General features: G+C 37.7%; 1 protein-coding gene across 2 annotated transcripts; it reads left to right on the forward strand.

The window, feature by feature from the left end:
• Positions 1 to 20,197, forward strand: LOC137819294 (K(+) efflux antiporter 2, chloroplastic). Of its 2 annotated transcripts, XM_090296270.1 has the most exons (21): positions 1 to 132; positions 474 to 2,107; positions 2,437 to 2,602; positions 2,671 to 2,761; positions 3,201 to 3,337; positions 3,429 to 3,488; positions 3,581 to 3,700; positions 3,958 to 4,026; positions 5,296 to 5,361; positions 5,777 to 5,866; positions 6,519 to 6,623; positions 6,810 to 6,938; positions 7,404 to 7,613; positions 7,879 to 8,028; positions 8,837 to 8,890; positions 8,985 to 9,043; positions 18,639 to 18,705; positions 18,782 to 18,958; positions 19,093 to 19,149; positions 19,592 to 19,666; positions 19,795 to 20,197. In XM_090296270.1, exons 2-21 carry the CDS (start codon positions 558 to 560, stop codon positions 19,888 to 19,890), a joined length of 3,528 nt encoding a protein of 1,175 aa, XP_090152396.1. In that variant the 5' UTR covers positions 1 to 132; positions 474 to 557; the 3' UTR covers positions 19,891 to 20,197. The 2 variants fall into 2 exon arrangements, with proteins under 2 accessions (XP_090152396.1, XP_068479198.2); XM_068623097.2 differs by having other exon boundaries at positions 19 to 2,107.
• The last annotated feature ends 729 nt before the right edge of the window (positions 20,198 to 20,926 follow it).

Below are 20,926 nucleotides of genomic sequence, written 5' to 3' on the forward strand. Positions count from 1 at the left end.
GACAAAGCTCTTGGATTTGTGAATAGTATCTTCTCCCTGTCAGTGTAATCACTTCGCTGACCGTTTTAACAGAACACGCAAACAGCATTTTCATTCATTTTCTTTTCTGTCTTAAACAGAAAACGTAAATATGTAAATTCCATTTCTCTGCTTGAAGCTTTCTGTTCATTTATCCACGTTTCGGTTGTTTCATCGACGATTCCGATTCCGATTCCGACTTGCCGAATGCACTTCTCTTTGCTTTGTTTACTTTTAAACATTTTCCTGTTGAATTGAATGAATGTGAGAAAACGGAAATGCTACTACTGATTATAGCATGCATGCTCTGAACTGAACATTATTCAGTGATATTATATGTTTGGAAAAATCTTTATTGAGTTGTGTTTGGACGTGATTTTAAGTTGTGTTTTGATGTGATTTTTGAGTTGTGTTGAATGTTGTGGAGGTTTCTAATTCTGCTTTGGACTGTTTAGTTTCAGTTCTTTTGAGGAATTGGTTGTAGAATAATGCATTGAACAGAAGTGATTCCGTGAGAGTGTTTTGTTTCGGGAGAGAACATGGATGCAGCTTTTAGGTTACCGCAGTCTAATGTGGTATTAGATGGTTTGAATTCTTGCACTGTATTTGGAGGGAGAGGTTTTGGTTGCGCTTTTCTAGGCAACTTGAGGACTACTACGAAGGATCCTTTTAGTCGGATGAATAAGATAGGTAGTTGGAGTGGTTCGAGAGTAGACTGTTTCGGAGAGTTGAAAGTTTTGAGTGGGAAGAGGAGTTTGTGTTGGAAGAGAAATGAACTTTTTAGGGGGAATAGGAAAATTTGGACAAAGTGTCAGGGTAACGATTCTTTATCATATCTCAACGGCAATGGACGGAATGTTGATAGGGTGGAAAGTGCGGATGAGGACTACGGTTCCAGTGCCGAATCGAGTGAACCTTTGGGAGAAGAAGGGCAAGAAGGGAGGAAAGAAGCTGGGGGTGAAGTAGTGGAGGAGCAAAATGTGGATGAGTTGAAAGAACTGCTGCAAAAGGCCAAGAAAGAATTAGAAGCTGCTCGAGAAAACAGCATTGCATTTGAGGAAAAGGTTAAGAAGATATCTGAGACTGCGATTTTTTTGCAAGATGAAGCAGCAAGTTCTTGGAACAACGTTACTTCTACCCTTGACATCATCCAAGATATTGTGAGTCAAGAATTTGTTGCCAAAGAAGCTGTTCAGAAAGCAACTATGGCTCTTTCTCTGGCTGAGGCAAAGCTTCAAGTAGCCATAGAATCTTGCGAGGTTACAAATGATGATAAAGATATAATGCAAGAAGAGAAGGAACTTTTGGATGCTAAGGAAGATATCAAGGAAGGCCAGACAAATTTAGCAAATTGCGAGAGTAAGCTGAGAGACTTGCAATGTAGAAAGGAGGAGTTCCAGAATGAAGTTAACAAATTACATGAAGTTGCAGAACAGGCGCAGCTGAAAGCAGCAAAAGCAGAGGAAGATGTTGCAAACATAATGCATTTAGCGGAGAAAGCTGTTGCTGCCGAAATTGAGGCTGCGCAACACGTGAATGATGCAGAGATGGCATTGGAGAAAGCAGAAAAATCTGCCTCTAGTTTTAATGCTGATACGAAAGACACTCTACGAGTACAAGAGGTTGTAGGTATTCCAGAGGACGAGGAAGTGGTTCAAGGTTTTTCTGGTGATGACGTGCTTAAAAGAGAGGCTGATATCTCAAATGATGATGAGCTTTCACCCGAAATACAATCTGATATCAATAGGCAAAGTTTGGAAGACATGGCACAATCTGATTATCTGAGTGATCATGAGAATGGACAATTAATCTTAGACTCTTCTAAAGAAGCTGAAGTTGAAACAGAGAAGTCAAAGAATGTAGTTCAAACAAAAAAACAGGAAACACAAAAAGATTTGACTAGAGAGAACTCATCATTTGCTCCCAAGACATTATTGAAGAAATCTTCACGATTTTTTCCTGCATCATTCTTCTCTTTTACTGCCGATGAGGCTGATAACACACCTGCATCGGTTTTCCTTGATCTTATGGAGTCTGTACAGAAGCAACTACCCAAGCTAATTGTTGGATTATTGTTCATTGGAGCTGGGTGTGTATGACCTCTGTTTATCCAAATCCTGTTTTTACTGTTAATTTTATTTCAACCTTTTTGGAAACAAACTTGAAGTATATAGATCATATGACTGACAAATATCTATGGTATAGGAGTATAACATGTGAAAGATTAGGATGACGATTTTTAGCTTTTGTGTGACATGATAGAAAAATATCTAGTCTAAAATATTCATTGGCTTGCTTAGAAACTGTTTGCGTTAAATTCCTACTCTAGAAGTTTATACTTTTCTACATGTCATGCCAATTCAGATCAATATGAGGTTTTACCATGTTTTTTCAAGATGAGGTGGAATTTTGTTTCAGGCTTGTACTCTATACGAATAGAACAGAGAGACGTGCTCAGCTGCAGCAGCCAGAAGTCATTGTAACCACTGTTGAAGAATCTTCAACTGCAAAGCCTCCGGTTAGACAGCTTCAGGATCTTCCCAAGAGAATTAAGAAGATTATTGCATCATTACCTGATCAAGAGGTTTGTTTTCCTTCTTCATATCCTTTATTATTAAGTTTTTGTCTAACTCTGCATGGTATGTATCGCAGGTGAATGAGGAGGAAGCCTCCCTCTTTGACATGCTCTGGTTACTCCTTGCAAGTGTTGTATTTGTACCAATATTTCAAAAGATTCCTGGAGGTAACTAGGTTGCCATGTTTTCTTAATGTTGGATTGAAAGGATAAGGAAGTTGTTTATCTAAATGTTATACATACTTAAGCTTGAATTCGAACAGGCACCAAACTTTATATATATTGCTTACGTGGAAATTTTGATGTATAGTTTATACTTGCTTCCTTTTTATAGCTAACATTTCTTTTCCTGTGTCACCATTTGTTGGTTTGGTTTGAAAATGATAATTGATTCGATTTTTTTGTTGAATTACGATAATAAATGAAGTTGCTTTGCTTGACGAAAATTTGGTTGCTTGAATTTGATAAAAAAAGTGTTGTTCTTTGTCATAGGCTTCCAATAATTATATTATCTGAATTAGTTTCGGGATAGGGAATACTTTTTTAGTCATAAATAAAATTGATTGTCTTACAATCATCTCTATCTTTATCTGCAACAATTATTTAGGCAGTCCTGTTCTTGGCTACTTGGCTGCTGGTATCTTGATTGGGCCATATGGTCTCTCCATCATTCGTCATGTACATGGGACAAAAGCAATAGCCGAGTTTGGAGTTGTTTTCCTGTTATTCAATATTGGCCTGGAGGTGGAGTTTCCGATAAGATCTTGTTTTGACTTAGCTTGGATCATCTCTGTAATAAAAAAATAAACTGAAGTTCTGAACTCTATTTTTATAGCTTTCTGTTGAGAGGCTTAGTTCAATGAAGAAGTATGTCTTTGGATTCGGCTCTGCTCAGGTGATGGGAAAACTTCTTCTTCCATCCTTATTGTTGTTGTTTACATTAGGTTACACAAGCTAACAATTCTTAGCATGTATGGAAAAATGTAGGTTATGGTGACTGCTGTAGTTGTTGGCTTGGTAGCTCATTATATTTGTGGTCAAGCTGGCCCTGCTGCTATCGTCATTGGGAATGGTCTAGCATTATCATCAACTGCTGTTGTTTTGCAAGTAAATAACTTTAGATCTGACCTTTAAATTTTATTCTGTGTAAAACATAAGGTGATATCTACTTTCTGAAGATATTGACTGTGACTGGATTTTCATTTGTAGTTTGCACGTGTTAAGAATGTCATTACTAAATAAGCTTGACAGCTACAGCTTTGACAGATGTACCACTTAGAAAGATTTTTAGACTGTGTTCTTTCTTGCTGTATAGTCTGCCAAGTCTTTCATGTGGCAATAATTCAAATTAACTTGTTTTGTAGGTGTTACAGGAGAGAGGTGAGAGCACATCACGGCATGGAAGGGCTTCGTTCTCTGTTTTGCTTTTTCAGGTTACCTTATAATCTTAACCATCTATCTAGAACCTGCAAGATTTTCTCTTAAAATGAAATATTCAACGTTGCCATACTTGTAATATGCACTTGGATAAACTTCGTCCTATGTGATGCATTTGCTTCAATTTTTCCATATTATCGTTTTTACCTTCAGGAATCTGGATAACCTGAACTTCATGTGATGCAGTGACAAAAATATGCCATGTCGATCAAGTATTCTACACGGATAGAAACTGAATACAACATAGAGAGATAGTAGAGAGAAAAGGGAGACAAGGTTTCTCTTAAATTATTTCAATCGTTCAGATAAATTAATAGAAGTGTGGGCAGATTGGATTAGATTGGTTTGGTGGAGTAAAGATGTTCAATCATATTCCATTGTTTTTATTTTAGAATCCAAACAATTTGGTTTTAAATTTAAATTCAACCCAGTTCAATCGAATTGGATTAAATTTTAGAATTTTGTGTTATTTATTTTATAAAAGAATAATAAATAAACATTAAAATACAAAATAGATATAATAAAACCTAATTCAATGTATAGAATATCTAATTCAAAATGTCCAGTGTTTTTAGCCAAAAAAAAAGATTTCATTTCAGATTCATTCATTTTTTTTGTATAAAACTGACATACTTACACTAGTGTGTAAGCATGTTACAAATAGATATAATATAAAAATGATATGCAATGTGTAGAGTCACTCAAGAGGAAGCATTCAAACCTCATGAGGTTATAATTACAAAAATTGAAAGTTCGGTAAACCTATTATGTTCTTAGAAAAATTATAACGTAGAAAATTAGGTAACTCATCCCACCAAGTAAAATTAAGTCTTTTGTCTAAACTAATATTAGCTAATTTTTACCAACACCAGCGTTCCCCTCTCTATAAATTTGGGAAACAGAGACTGTCACAGAGATAAAATCTACCAAACACAGATAAAATACGTACCTATTGAAATTTGATATAAGTAATTTTTATCCTTTGACTGATACTAAATAGATATTCTCCTAGTAAAGGAGGATGAAATTGTGAAATTAAAATCTGCTGTCATGGGTTGAGGTAGTTTTTGTGCATATATATATATATATTTGGCATTTATTTATTATATTGGTATAGATTCTCAACAAGATTCTCCTTATCTCTATCTTTTAATTGTTACGTCTATATGTGTTTATGACATTTATTTTTATTTCTTTTTTATCTTAACCAACTTTGGGATTGCAATATTTTCACCAAAATTGACTGTGACTTTGTTTCTATTCAGGATTTGGCTGTTGTTGTCTTGCTAATACTCATACCTCTAATTTCACCTAATTCTTCCAAAGGAGGGGTAATATTTTCTAATATTCTTTTTTAAACTATGTCATCAGATAATAGACAATATCATAGTCACGAGATTTAGAACACGGCTACTTAAATTTGCATAAACTCTTGTGTAGCAGGAGATAATTTATGACAAGGGTGTTTTGATATGATCAATCCCCTCAACACTCAATATGGGAGTTCTTTATTGTTTAGAAGACATTCATGGAACTGGATTATTTAATTTTTATAATTTTATGATATATGCATTAAAAGGACCTAAGCACAGTTCGTTCTTTGTAGTTAAAGGTATCCATGATAAACGCTTGATTGGAAGCCAATGACTTTGCCTTCCTTATGTCATTGTAATCATGATTGTTGCCACTTGGTATACTTCCATTGTTACCTATGTTGTCTTGTGAAATATCAATCTTTGTCTTCAGGTTGGTTTTCAAGCCATTGCTGAAGCACTTGGTCTGGCCGCTGTTAAGGCAGTGGTTGCCATTGCAGCCATAATTGCAGGTGGACGATTGGTAAGTGATATTCAGAATTAGGATATAGACCTGTCATTTCTATTTATTAAAATATACTCTTAACTTGTAGAACTGATGCTTAATTTTTTCTGATTGATTGAGTATTTGCATATTCTTGTTTGTTCATCTATTTTGTTTTTAATAATCTTAACGAGGGTAACAATAAACCACTAATTCTATTGTTCAGGGTAGATATCCTGACATCTAAAGGTTGATTTGGGTAGAGTTTTGGTACAAATTACTCACCTTGTACCACAGATTGTATATTTTACAAAGAACTTTGATTTATAATCTGGTGTTGTGCACATTCAGATATTCTACTTAACATGGTGGATTGAAGTTTCTAATCATAACTAATCATCGTTGGAATGCATAAATTCAGTTGCGTATATATTGGTTGAGACAAGTTGTACACTTGTAGTGGTTGTTCATTGAGGTCTTGGCTCAAGTCTCTTGGGCTACTACTGGGATTAAATGGAGACTGAATTTAACATAGTTATTGTTAAGTGTATCAAAATCCTATATATCATATAAAAGTTTTATTTCAAAGGATTGAGCTCTGTGTTTGGGGTCGTTAGGAAGGCATGTTGTGACATTTCTCTATTCGACTCTAACTTTTTCTATGTATTTTTTCTCACCTCTCTTTGCATAGCTCCTGCGACCCATATATAAGCAGATTGCAGAGAATCAAAATGCAGAAATATTTTCTGCCAATACACTCTTCGTTATTCTTGGGACTTGCCTTCTCACAGCCAGGGTAGGTATTTTGTACCAATGTTTTTCAATTTCTTTTTTCCCCTTTGTTTTGGTTTTGAGCCAAGCTATGTTTTGACAGTTTTCTTGAAGTTATTCTTCTGTCCATTGAAGTGAACTTTTTATTTTATTTTTTTGTGCTAAATACTTTTTACCTTTGTTAATGTGTTTTCTTCTTTACTTAAAACAGGCTGGACTTTCAATGGCATTGGGGGCATTTTTGGCGGGTTTACTATTGGCAGAAACAGAGTTTTCCTTACAGGTTGAATCTGATATTGCCCCGTACCGTGGCCTTCTTCTGGGTCTCTTCTTTATGACGGTTTGTGCTTAATACTCCAATTTAAAAGTTAGCTAGTTGTTTTGTTTATTTGTTCGTGCAACATTATCTATTTTATAATTTGTTAATCAGCTGTTAAATTGCTTATATTCAAATAATTCTTAGTGGGTTTGTCTCTGATTTTTGTTGAGATAGATGTGATCTCGCATATTAGAATTTTTCTTAATGGATTTTGGTTTGGTTGCACCATTTTTGAATTTCTTTTTTCTTTTAATTAAATTAAGAATGCTGCATATGTCTGGTAGAGGTTGTAGTCCTAACCTGGTTAGGATTGTAAACGATATAGTGAAGCAATGACATTCTTTTTTTTTAATGTAAAAAATGTTAGAGATAATTCTTATGTTAGTCTTCTACAGCAAAGAATGACTTTCTTTACATTTGTCACTTTCTGAGCAAACCAGCTTCAATCCTTGTATTTAACAGAAAGTAATTTTTGTGGATTTTCAGGTTGGGATGTCAATTGATCCAAAACTTCTCGTTTCAAACTTTCCAGCCATTACTGGGACCTTGGGACTTTTGATATTTGGCAAGACTTTGTTGGTTTCTTTAATTGGTAGAGCATTTGGTATTTCTCTCATTTCTTCTATTAGAGTTGGTCTTCTTCTTGCTCCTGGGGGAGAATTTGCATTTGTAGCTTTTGGTGAAGCTGTTAATCAGGTTTTTATCCCTGAAATCTATCTATTGTGTTTATTTCAAATATATCTTTCTGCTTGTGTTGGTTTCTAACTTATGTATCTTGATGTCTGTTACTTCAACTTATTGATAATTATTATGTTTGTAACTTCTAATTATTATTTTTTATCTTAAAAATATGGAATTTGAAAATACAAATTGATTAATTTAGTGATAGTTGTTAATTTTTCGCTCGTTGAAATTTAACATGTTATAGAAACTAAAACATTCTTGCCATTTGATATTGCAGGGCATAATGTCTTCCCAGTTGTCCTCCTTACTGTTTCTTGTTGTGGGAATTTCAATGGCCATCACTCCTTGGCTAGCTGCAGGAGGGCAGTTCCTTGCTTCCCGTTTTGAGCTGCATGATGTTCGAAGTTTATTACCTGAAGAAAGTGAGGTAAGACTGAGATTTATAGATTTAGCACGAACTCTGATACTGATAGTTAGGGCTGGCCAAAATTACTGAATTGATCTGATACTTTTATAACTAAATTAAACTCAACGCAAGAAAAACTAAAAACTACTTTAAAACTAAGTTGAGCTTTAAACTGTCTTGTGAGATCAATTTCAAAACTGAACCACTTTAGAGAACAGGGGCCTAGCATTATACTGAACAAAATTAAATTATTATAAATAAATTTTGGGTTTGCAGTTTTACTTTTTTTCTATTTTAATGATTTTTTTTATGACATGATTTAATCTTACGTTACTATTGAATGCTCTGTCATGACAAATTTTCTGGAACTTATTTGATTCATTATTGTATTAAGTTATTTTTATTTGTTTCTAATAAAACCAATTTAGATTTATTTTTTAAAATTGTTGGAAAGCAGTTAAAAATAATAATAAACTATAACAGTTCAGCTCAATTTTAAAATATATATATAGAACACTAAACTTATAAATAGTTAAGTTAAGTTTTTAAAAACTATTTTTCAGTTCAATTATTTTCCTTAGAATCAAACTATAAACAATCCTACCCATAATCACATGATTAACCTTTTCCAATTAATTATCCTTATTTATTATCCCAAATATAGACTAGTTTAGTTTAGTAAATTCTATAGGAACGCATCCTATCCTATTCCTTTTATTTGTAGACAATGGAGGCAGTTAAACCAAATTGATTCAGCATTTGTTATTTTTATTTGGTTTTGAATTGTAAAATTAGTTGTTGACTACCTTTTGGAGGACATCTTTTACAGACAGACGATTTGCAAAATCATATCATTATTTGTGGATTTGGGCGAGTTGGGCAAGTGAGTTCTTTCTGTTTTGGTTTAATGAATTAGTTTTAATAATTTTCTCATTCTTTTATTTAAATATAACAGTTTACAATTTTGTTTTTTCAAGATCATCGCACAACTTCTTTCTGAGAAACTTATTCCTTTTGTTGCTCTAGACGTGAGAAGGTAAGTCAATACTATGTGACGATATTGTTTTTCTTGTAACTGTATTTTTTTTACGACGACTGTAATCGTTTGTTTAGGGTAAATAATTTTGTTACTATAAGATAATCTTTAAGATTAATGGATCTTATCTTGAAAAAGAAAATATTACTGAACATAATTGTTGTATAATCAGGAAAAATATATTAAGTGCATCTTCTATTCTATATTTATTAGGATAGATTTGTTAGTGATTTTATTTGTATAGCTTTAAATACTCATTATGTTTTGCTCTCATTACCTATTATTTCTTTCCTTAATTAGGTCGTAAAATAGTCTATAAATAGAGACTCTAATCATATTTGTAAAATAACTCATAAATATATTTCATCTATTTCTTTACTTTGTATAAGAGCTCCTCATATGGGAGACTCTGCTTCTAATCTATTTTTTTAGCAGCCTTCATTGCTGTAGTCATTTTCCTTGGTAGCCTTCATTGCTTGCAATTATTGTTTTTTTTTACGGCCTTAATTGTTGCAACTTTTTATTTTCCTTATCTTTTCTCCATTGACCACCACCATCACCTTGCACCATTGACCGTTACTGCCACCACCATTGACCGCCGCTGCCTCTCGTCGGAATTGCCACCGCCCGTCGGAACCCGCCACCGGAAAATTTTTCCGGCGGATATTTTTTTTTTGTGAACAGGATCAAATTTTGTCAATCTGAAAAACTCAGTTGGTTTTGAGCTCTCATGGACTCCCTTAATAAGTCATCTAGCTATTGTTCCTTCACTATGAGTGGTAAGAGTTCTAGTTTTTTATCCTTTAATGCTTCTAGTACTTATAGACTCTGGTGCTACTGATCATATGACACCTCATTCCTCTTCTTTTTCATCCTACTCTGCTTTATCTGGTAACCCATATATTACTATTGCTAATGGTTCCACTACCCCCGTTAATGGTCATGGTAACATTCACCTTCAACCTTCATTTCCTTTAAGAAATGTGCTTCATGTTTCCAAACTATCCAATAACCTCTTGTCTATTCAAAAGATTACCCAAGATTTAAATTGTGCAGTGGTATTTTTCCCTTCCCATTGTGTTTTTCAGGATCTTGCCACGTGGAAGACTATTGGTCACACACTCTTCTAATCTTCAGCAAGGTCGTGAATCTTGGTCATCCTCTCAGATATGGCTTTAACACCCTCCATTTAGTACCCTAAAATCCTTAAATCCTTATTTCCTGTTTTATTTAAAAAAGTGTCTGTTGAGTCATTTCATTGTGATGTTTGTCAGTTTGCTAAACACCATCGGATAAATTTTCCTCCCAATGGTAATAAAAGTTCTAAACCTTTTGATCTTATTCATTCAGATGTATGGGGACCTTCACCTATTCCTAATATCTCGGATGCAAAATGGTTTGTTTCATTTATTGATGATTGTACTTGGGTTACCTGGATATTCCTCATAAAAGATAAGTCTAAAGTTTTTCATCTGTTTGTAACTTTTTACAGAATGATTCAAACACAATTTGAAAGTCCAATTAAGAGATTGCGTTTTGATAATGGAAGAGAATATGTGAACCAAAACCTTTCCAAGTTCCTTCAGGAAAATGGAGTTGTTCATGAATTAACCAGTGTTGACACTCCTCAACAAAATGGTGTTGCTGAAAGGAAAAATCGTCATCTCCTTGAGGTTACTCGAACTTTACTTTTCCAAACATCTGTTCCTAGATCTTACTGGGGGAAGCAGTCCTGACTGCCACTTATTTGATTAATAGATTACCCTCTCGGGTTCTAGAGGGTGTTACTCCTATTCAACTTATGTCCACATTCTATCCTTCTATTCCCATGTTGAATAGTCTTCATAATCGTGTCTTTGGTTGTCCTGCTTTTGTTCATGTTCATACTTATCGGGGTAAGTTAGATCCTCGCGCCATCAAATGTGTCTTCATCGGTTATGCCCCCAACAAAAAGGGGTACAAATGTTATCATCCTCAAAGTCGTAAAGTTTATATTTTCAAAGATGTCACCTTCCATGAAACAAAGTCTTTCTTTCCTAGTTTTTAGCTTCAGGGGGAGAGTATTCAAGAAGCTGAGGACCTTGAGTTGCCACCTTTTCCTTTGTTGTAGGATTTCGTTCTTAGAGAGAATGACAAAGACCCTATGCCAACATCATTACCAGAGAAGAAAGGGAAAAAGTCTTTTGTAGAAGCTGTCAAAGGTGAAGAGCAACAGGACAAATGGAAGGGGGTGGTATTAAAAACACAAATGCATGTTCTGCCTTGGATGGAAAAAAGTGTTATTGGGCAGCTCAAGGATGGTATGGATTTCGATCAGCTGGGGGAGGAAGCTGTAAAAGGAGGTCTACACAGGATCAAAATAAGATTTTTGGGAGACAATTTAGCTCTTATGACCCCACGAGAGGGTGAGAATATGGGGGATATCATTAAGCTGAATAGAGAATGGTTCGATAATTTCTTCACAAGTATCAAGCCTTGGTCGGTTTCCAGTGTGGCAGACCATAAAATAGTATGGGTGAGATGCTATGGGTTACCATTATCTTACTGGAACAAGGAATGCTTTGCAAAAGTGGTAGGAGAATCGATCACGCTGGTATCTGTAGACACATCCACACTGTTATGGGAGAACCTGGAATATGCTAGGTTGCAAGTTCAATCGAGTTTGAGTTGCAACACCAGGACGATGAAGAGCATGCAGATTAACAATCATACATACAATATTCTCATTGAGGAAGAGGCCCCTGTAGCCTATGAAGACGTACATATGGCTTATCACAACGACGTTGATTCATCTGACAGCGTGTCATCCACGGAAACGTATGTAGAAGAGACAATTTTATCCACAAAAAGCTGTGAGGAGAGGGGAAAATCGGGGTTCGGGGAGACTTTCCGACCAGTAGGGGAGGAGGAGGGTGGAGAGACGGTGGAGGATGGTGTGCAGAGCTCACACAAGACAAAAAATCTATTTGTGGAATCAACTTCAAAAATCAAAACGTATCAGAGGAGAGTTCTCAGTCCTTTCATGATTGGAGAAAGAGTAGGTCAGAAGAAGGTGGCGCTAGGCGCTGACCTAGATTTAACCCAGGCCAAGTGGGCACTTTTTCACACAATAGTGCCGTTGCACATGCTGAGCTGGCTAAAGCTGTAATGGATAGCGAGTGCTCTAGTACTGTGCGAGAACCCGATCCAAGACAGGGAGTTGGTGGCCCACTCCCATACGGGTCGGGTACCATCCCCAACCCAAAACGAAGCGGGTAATCCTGGGCTCGGGATTACGCAAGCGGAGCGACAAAGAGAGGAATTAAACGTATCTGCACTGTGCGGATGTATAAGCGGAGGCAAGGAGGAGGGAGCGTTTGAGGAGGACAAGGTGAATGACGTAGGTAACTCAACACCGGTGCAAGGTACGGTACCGGTGACGTCGATGGAGCAAGGTTCGATACCAATGACGTCGGAAATTTTTCGTAAACAAGATAGGGAGGAGGGCGGATCGCAGGAGGGGGTTACACCTGATGTGACGATGCCGCAAGTAGCAGGAGAAGAGGAAGCAATCGCAAGAAGTAGAGCAAGCACTCCGCCACCACGACGGAAGACGAAAGGCCTCTTCGAATTGGGAGATTCCGCCACCTACCCGAGGCGGTCCGTGAGACTTATCTCAAGGCTATCGAAGGCAGGGGTGTCCTCTCACGTAAAAGATGGTATGTGCCCAGAACCTTTATCGGAAGGGGACGTTATTAATTGCAATTTACGTTTCTGTGAGCCTAGTATTTCAGTTGAACCATCAAAATTATGGGAGATTGGATTGCAAGCCGGGGTAAGATGTCAGGGGGATGAGGAGGAGGTGGTTAAAGAATATCACTGTTTGGAAGAGAGGGATTCAGAGTTTATGAAGAAATACGAGGAGGGTAAAAAGGATGGTTATCTATGTTGATAGTAAACCTGAATGTTAGAGGGTTGGGGGGAAGTACTAAAGCTAGGTACTTGAATCACATTATTTCTAGCGAGGGAGCAGATTTTGTTTGTTTACAAGAAACAAAATTGAGTGCCATTTCGGATGCAAGATGCTTTGCATTGTGGGGGAACAACAATGTGGGGTGGTTACATTATGGAGGAGACAATGGTAGTGGAAGTTTGTTGTCATTGTGGCATAAAGAAGCATTCTGTTATGATACACATATCATGGGGAAGGGGTTCATTGCTGTTTTTGGATAACATATTAAATCAAATTGCAGATGCGTGGTGGTAAATGTCTACGCTGCATGTTCTCTAAGAGACAAGATCTCTTTGTGGGGGGAGCTGACAGATATGAAAAAGGCATCTCAAGATATAGTTTGGTGCTTTTGTGGCGACTTCAATGCTGTTAGAAAGAGTTGTGAAAGGAAAGGTGTTAGCATGAGGGATAATCAGTCAGGTGAGATGAGAGGCTTCAATAACTTCATTGATACCAATCTTTTGATTGAAATACCTTTGGTTGGTAAGCACTTTACGTGGTTTAACTCAAATGGGAAGGCAAAGAGTAGGTTAGACAGAGTACTAGTTACCGAGGAATGGATGCAAATCTGGCCTACGTGCAAGCAGTATGTGCAGAGGAGGGATGTATCAGACCATTGTGCTTTAGTGGTGAAATCCACGGTCAAGGATTGGGGCCCAAAACCTTTTAGAAGCATTGATGCATGGATTATGGAGAGGGGCTTCACTGATCTGGTGAAGGACAAGTGGAGTTCGTATTCAGCACAGGGGAATGCTCTTACAGTGATCAAGGAGAAGCTGAAGCGGTTAAAGGGTGACTTGAAGGTTTGGAATAGGGATGTGTTTGGTAATATGGAGACCTCAAAGAAGTCAATTTTGCAGGAATTAGAGGCATTGGATTGCCAAGATTGCAGTGGCGCCTTATCGGAAACTCAGAGATTGCAAAGGATTGGTCTGGTGAGTAGACTGAAGGAAACTGATAAAAAGTTGGAATCCCTCTTATGCCAAAAAGCCAGAGCTAGTTGGTTTAAGAATGGTGATTCGTGTTCTAAATTCTATCACTCATCTTTGAGATGGAGGCGCCTAAAAAATGAAGTTAAAGGTGTAGAGGTGGGGGGTCAATGGTGTGAGGAACCTTGCACAGTCCGTGCTGAGGCAAAAAAGCTGTTTGAAAATAGATTTAAAGCTAGCAGAGACTTTGGTGTAAGACTGGATGCGGTAGAGTTTAAATCTTTATCCCAGGAAGACAATCTAAGTTTGGTAACAGAGTTCACTGAGAAAGAAATAAGGGATGCAGTGTGGCAGTGTGAAGGTTCAAAGAGTCCTGGACCTGATGGCTTCAACTTCAACTTCATCAAGAATAGTTGGGAGGTACTAAAAGTAGAGATTGTGGCAGCAATGGCTAATTTTCATGCCACAGGATATATACCCAAGGGGTGTAATGCTTCTTTCATAGCCTTGGTCCCTAAAGTTAGGGACCCTATAATGCTTGAGCAGTATCGTCCTATATCATTAGTAGGGGCTATGTACAAAATTATCTCTAAGGTTCTAGCTGGAAGAATCAAGCAGGTCTTGTCCTCTATTACTGATGAGAGCCAATCGGCGTTTATAAAGGACAGAGGGATTCTTGACAGCGTGCTTATGGCCAATGAAGTGGTCGAGGATCTCAGGAGGGGTGGGAGGAGCGGGTTGTGTTTGAAGGTGGATTTTGAGAAGGCTTATGATTCAGTTAGTTGGGCTTTCCTCTATGATATGCTCCATAGAATGGGGTTTCACAGTAAGTGGATTAGTTGGATCATAGGCTGTATGGAAAGCGCCACAGTCTCAGTTCTTGTTAATGGGAGTCCTACGGAGGAATTTAAACCTTCCAGAGGACTGAGGCAGGGTGATCCTCTAGACCCTTTTCTCTTTGTAGTGGTAGCAGAAGGTGGCAGGCTTAGTAAGGCAAGCTTGTAAGGCTAACTTACTCTCCGGGCTTAAGATTGGTAGAAAGGAAGTTGAATTATGCATTCTCCAGTTTGCAGATGACACTGTGTTCTTCTGTGAGGACTCCTACACCAATGTGATGACCCTGAAGTCCATCCTTAGGGGGTTTGAGTTGGCTTCAGGGTTGAAGATTAATTTCCACAAGTCAAAATTAGCAGGTATCAATGTTCAGAGTTATAATCTCGCTTGTTACACGAAGACTCTGAATTGTACGCAGATGGGTTTGCCGTTTAATTATCTGGGACTTGAAGTGGGAGGAAACCCAAGGAAGAAAAAATTCTGGGAGCCGGTGCTAAACAAATTAAAAGCAAGGCTAAATGTATGGAAAGGGAGATTTTTATCTATGGCAGGAAGAATATGCTTAATTAAATCGGTCCTTACCTCTACCCCGCTTTATTACCTATCCTTGTTCAGAGCACCGGTTGCGGTCTGCAAAAGCATCACCAGAATACAAAGGAGGTTCCTTTGGGGTTGGGGGAAGGAAAATGAGTCAATCTCGTGGGTTAGTTGGAAAGTGTTGTGTAAACCAAGAGAGGAGGGTGGTCTGGGGTTGAGAGACATCCAGATGTTTAATTCTGCGCTACTGGCTAAATGGAGATGACGTCTTATAGTGGAAGAGCAAGGGAGATGGAAGGATTTGCTGGTATCAAAGTATGGCTTGAGTTCAGAAGCCTATCATTTACCAGTGAAACTTCAATCATGGTGGTGGAGAGACTTACTCAAAGTCTGTGGGGAGGGTGGAAGAGACGGATGGTTTCTTAAAGAAGTTGGATGGAATATAGGTTGTGGAGACAAAGTAAAGTTATGGGAAGATGTATGGATTGAGAATTCTAACCTTAAATCTATATACCCCAGACTGTATTCTCTGTCTTTGAATCAGGGGCAAAAGGTAGAAGAGGTTGGAAATTGGGAGGATTCGGTATGGCGATGGTGCTTAAGATGGAGGCGTGCAAGATTTGAATGGGAATCTAAGTTGGAAGAAGAACTAATGACCTACCTAGCCACGACCAAGTTGTGTAAAGAAGAGAAGGATGTCCAAGTGTGGGGAAATGATGAAATAAGGTGCTTCTCCGTGAATTCTGCTTATAAATGCTTGGCCAAACAAGGAAGTGGTCCACAATATGATGTGTTTAAATACCTTTGGAAGGCCAAAGCATTCCCAAGTGTGGTGTCTACAGCATGGAGAGTCTTGACGGATAGTCTACCAACTAGAGAGCGCTTGGGTAGGAGAGGGGTGACTATGAACACTTCTGTATGTGCCTTATGTCAGATCAAGGAAGAATCCTGCCAGCATCTTTTCCTGGAGTGTAAACATGCCACGAGTGTTTGGATCATGTGCTACAAATGGTTTGGTATCCTGTTTGTCCAACATAAGGACATAAAATCCCACTTTGAGAGCTTCCACCTATCCCAGGTTAGTAATAAACAAAATATGGTCTGGAAAGGGGTTTGGACAGCAGTTGTTAGGTGTATCTGGGATCAAAGGAATGCGGTGGTGTTTAAGCAAGGTGTAGTAGATGCGGAAGAGATGTTTCAAAAGGCTCAAATTAAATCCTGGCTATGGATGAAGCACAAATCAATCTCTTTTAATTACTCCCTTGTGGATTGGATTCTGAATCCAATGATCTGCATTAAAAGCTTCAAGTGAGTGGGGTAGGAAGGCGTTTTGCCAAGGCGAGGAAGGTGGGAGGTGCTGCAGGTGGGCGTGGAGTGATCTAATGTTGGGGAGGATGAAGGAAAGAAGTCGATGTGAGGGTGATGCAGTAGAAGTTTTGCTCCACCGAGTTAGAAGATGTAGTACTCTCAATTTCATGTAGGAAACTCACAGAATGGTGCAAAATCTTTGGTGAACCCGAGGGAGTAGGGTGGATGAAGAACAAAGAAGTTGGTTTGTGTAGAGGAAGCAGAAGTTGAATACGCTGTAGTTTATACTTCTAATAGATGTTGCTGCACGGTGCATAGAAGCTCTTGATACCAAGGTTAGTAAAACAAAGATGGCTTGGATTCTAGCCAATTCTGACCCAGTTTGTGAGAACCAATCAAGATTTCTGTCACTGCAGCAACTTGTAATCGGGTGAGGTGGTCTATAAAAGGAGTGGGCTTTTGGACAGGTTCTGTATGGTGCAAGGTGATGAATTTGTGCTGAATTATGATCTGCAACTTTAACCCAAAGTTGTGTGACCCTCAAGTCAATTCTATTGGGAGGCTGTTTTTGCTCTGGTGGGAAATACGGGCCAGTCTCGTAACAATAAGGGAGTCTCTAGTAGACTTAGGCAGGGTATTATGGGACTGCAACAGAGATCACGCAATCAAGGAGCCGCACCTACAAGGTGCTGTACTGTGGCAATAAAAGAAGTGTTATAGGGGAGGATGGAGCGCGGAACAAGGCATCTAGCAAGGAACGAGTGTCAAACCTCTGTATTGAGCATGGTGGTTGGATGCTGAGGAGTTCGGTGTGCAGATGCTGTCATGTGCAACACTCTGCTGGTTGGTATGCTGGAATCGGATGTGGGGATGTGCTTATTTCACTTCATTCAGTACTTAAAAGCCTCTCCAGGAAAAGGATTGCTATTCAAAAAGGGGGAAAACTTATCCATGAAAGTATATACTGATGCTGACTATGTAGGATCGATTGTTGATAGGAGATCCACCACAGGCTATTGCATGTTCTTGGGTGGAAATATGGTGACATGGAGGAGCAAGAAGCAAAATGTAGTTGCAAGATCAAGTGCAGAGGCAGAATTTAGAGCCATGACTCAAGGGGTGTGTGAACTCTTATGGATGAAGATCATACTTGATGACCTAAAAATAAAATATGAAGCTCCTATGGGCTTCGCGTGTGATAATAAGTCCACTATCAGTATTGCACACAGTCTGGTTCAACATGATCGAACAAAACACGTAGAGATAGACCGACACTTTATTAAAGAGAAGTTGGATGATGGTCTTATAGCCACTTAGTACATCCCTTCAAGACTCTAATTGGCAGATATGTTTATTAAGGGACTTCCCACAAAACAATTAAAAGATCTTACTTACAAGTTGGGAATGATAGATATACATTCACCAACTTGAGGGGGAGTGTTGCATAATCAGGAAAATTATGTTATAATTAAGTGCATATTCCATTCTATATTTATTAGGACAAATTTGTTAGTGATTTTATTTTATTTGTACAACTTTAAACATTCATTATTTTTGGCTTTCATTACCTATTATTTCTTTCCTTAATTAGGTTGTAAAAGAGTCTGTAAATAGAGACTGTAATCACATTTGTAAAATATCTCAGAAATATATTTTTATCTATTTCTTTTAACTATAATGATTAAATAACATTCTTGGAGGCGAGATGTGCTACGTTTCTGACTTTCTTGGAGGCAGTAAAGGCTTTTCTGAATCATAGTGTGATTTGACTGTCTTTAATTGTTGGATTCTTTGTGCATTTTTCAATGCATAGAAATAGACTAATTCCCAAATTGGTTCTACTTTTGTAAAATATTGCAGGGGTTTGGTCGTCACTGTGGGACAATGTTTGGGTACTAATCAAGATTGTGTGAACTAACATGTATGATGTATGTAATCTTGGATATGAATAGCATATGATGACCTAATCTGTCTTCATGTTTGCCAATGTCTCCAGTGATAAAGTGGCAATTGGACGATCCTTGGCTCTCCCTGTGTACTTTGGAGATTCCGGTAGCCGAGAGGTAGTATACATGACTTGAGAGTACTTGAGCTTGCATGCATGTTCATTACCTGACATGCTTTGGACTCTATGATAAGGTCCTGCATAAGGTTGGAGCTGAAAGGGCAAGTGCCGCCGCAGTAACTTTAGATTCACCTGGAGCGAATTACAGAACCCTGTGGGCTCTGAGCAAAAACTTCCCAAGCGTGAAAACTTTTGTTCGCGCTCATGATGTTAATCATGGACTGAATTTGGAAAAGGCTGGAGCTACCGCTGTAATATTCTATTAACGCTTCTATTATTAATGTTATGATTGCCTTCCGGTATAATTTGGAAATTCTTATCATTGAAATACTCTCTGCTGATACTCTTTCTTGTCTATTTATGTCTCTTCCATTTGCTTTTACAGGTTGTCCCAGAGACCTTGGAACCAAGTCTTCAACTAGCAGCTGGCGTGCTTGCTCAGGTAACTATCATGTTGTTTGAGCATATATATTTACCCACTGAATGAACGTTTTACGTCCTAATACCTACCCGAGAGGACAAACACCGCATTGAGGTAAAAGATCATGTTTGTTCTTCAAGTGGTTGAATGTGTCATAATATTTGAACTACTGATTATTTTGTCGTGTAACTGATTTACTTAGCCTTTATTCAATTTTTCTTAGAAATAGTACTAGTATATTTATACTCTTTCTGACATGGTAAAATTGGTAATACATTTCATTGAAGATTCTAGAGTCTGGATGTTTTTGCAATTGAAAAGTGGGGGAAACCGAAAATAAAATAATCAGGTGTCTAATTTAGGCTTAATGAGAATAGGAGCATACAAAAGGTTCTAATTGATGAAGCCTTTACTTAATGCTATAACATAGTCAATGGAGATGACACTAAGCATTACTCTTCAGGCTAAACTTCCTACATCAGAGATTGCAGCAACCATAAACGAATTCAGATGCCGCCATCTGTCTGAGCTCACTGAAGTACGTGTTTCTTTCAGTAAATATCTATCGACTTTGATGTGACTAACTATAGTTAAAAGTTGCATTATCGCACACTAATTCACTCTGGTATATCATTGATGCGTGTAAGTTACTGTTTGTTTGTTCAGCTATCTGAAACAAATGGAAATTCTTTTGGATATGTTGGAAGCAAACCCAATTCATCAGATGATACTCAGGTCTCTGAAGGGAAACTGGCGACATGAAGTCTACTCCATATATGTATAAAGTGAAAAACCACAGGGTGACCAACCTCTTTGAGTTTCTCAACAGCTTCAACACCCCTCTTCTCATCTCTGGCTCTCGCTGTGAGCACCACAGTGACCCATTGACTAATGTAGGATATAAAGTAGGTATTAGTTAAAATCTTCTAATTAAGATACCAATTTAAAAATTAATTTATAATTTTTTATTAATAATAGAAATTATTTTAGATACCAATAGTTTTTTAGTTTATATAACAATATTTAACTTAGTCAATATATATAGATACCAATTATTTGTAGTCTCTAAAATTAGTTTCTAGTAATTTTCTTATATTGATTACATATATTGATTGTACTTGTATAGACTGTTAGAGCCTAGATAGTACCTGAAATTGGTTGTACAATTGTTGACGTTTCGGTTGCCTTCTCGCTCCTCACTTCAAGTCTCTCTTCCTTTAATTGCTAGAGCTCGGTCGGAGTTGACGTACTTCGACGATCAAGTATGTACTCTGTGTAAAAATGGTATAATGAAAATTGATAAAAATGTATCTTACACCTTTGTAAAGGGTTTAATTATAGTGCTTAGTCATGGGTCGTTGTTGTGATTGGCCAAATTTATCAAATATCAGTTGTTAACTGATTAATAACATGATTCCTGATTTATAGGAAGATATATTGGTATATCTGTATATTTTATATTTGGAGAATATCTTGAAGATGTCATTCGGATTAGGTGGGACATGATCATGATTCGTAGAGAATTTCCATAATTGTCATTGTTGTCATTTATTAAGTGCTTTAAATGTATTTTGACACGGTCGGTCATTGAGACCGAGTGACTTCCACATACGCCCTCATATATTTCTCGCATGACATAGTCGGCTTGGTCGGGATAAATGCATTTGGTAATGGTCAAGTGTATCCTCGTCGGTAGAGATCGTGACCAATGAGGACAAACCGAGCGACTTGCTACCTCATTGTCTTTTCTTGTTGTGCTCTGCAGTCTCCAATGTCTAGAACTGTCATCCAGTTTGTT

Source organism: Phaseolus vulgaris, chromosome 10 (genome assembly GCF_051622355.1).
Source record: "Phaseolus vulgaris cultivar YP4 chromosome 10, ASM5162235v1, whole genome shotgun sequence".
NCBI classification, from domain to species: domain Eukaryota; kingdom Viridiplantae; phylum Streptophyta; class Magnoliopsida; order Fabales; family Fabaceae; genus Phaseolus; species Phaseolus vulgaris.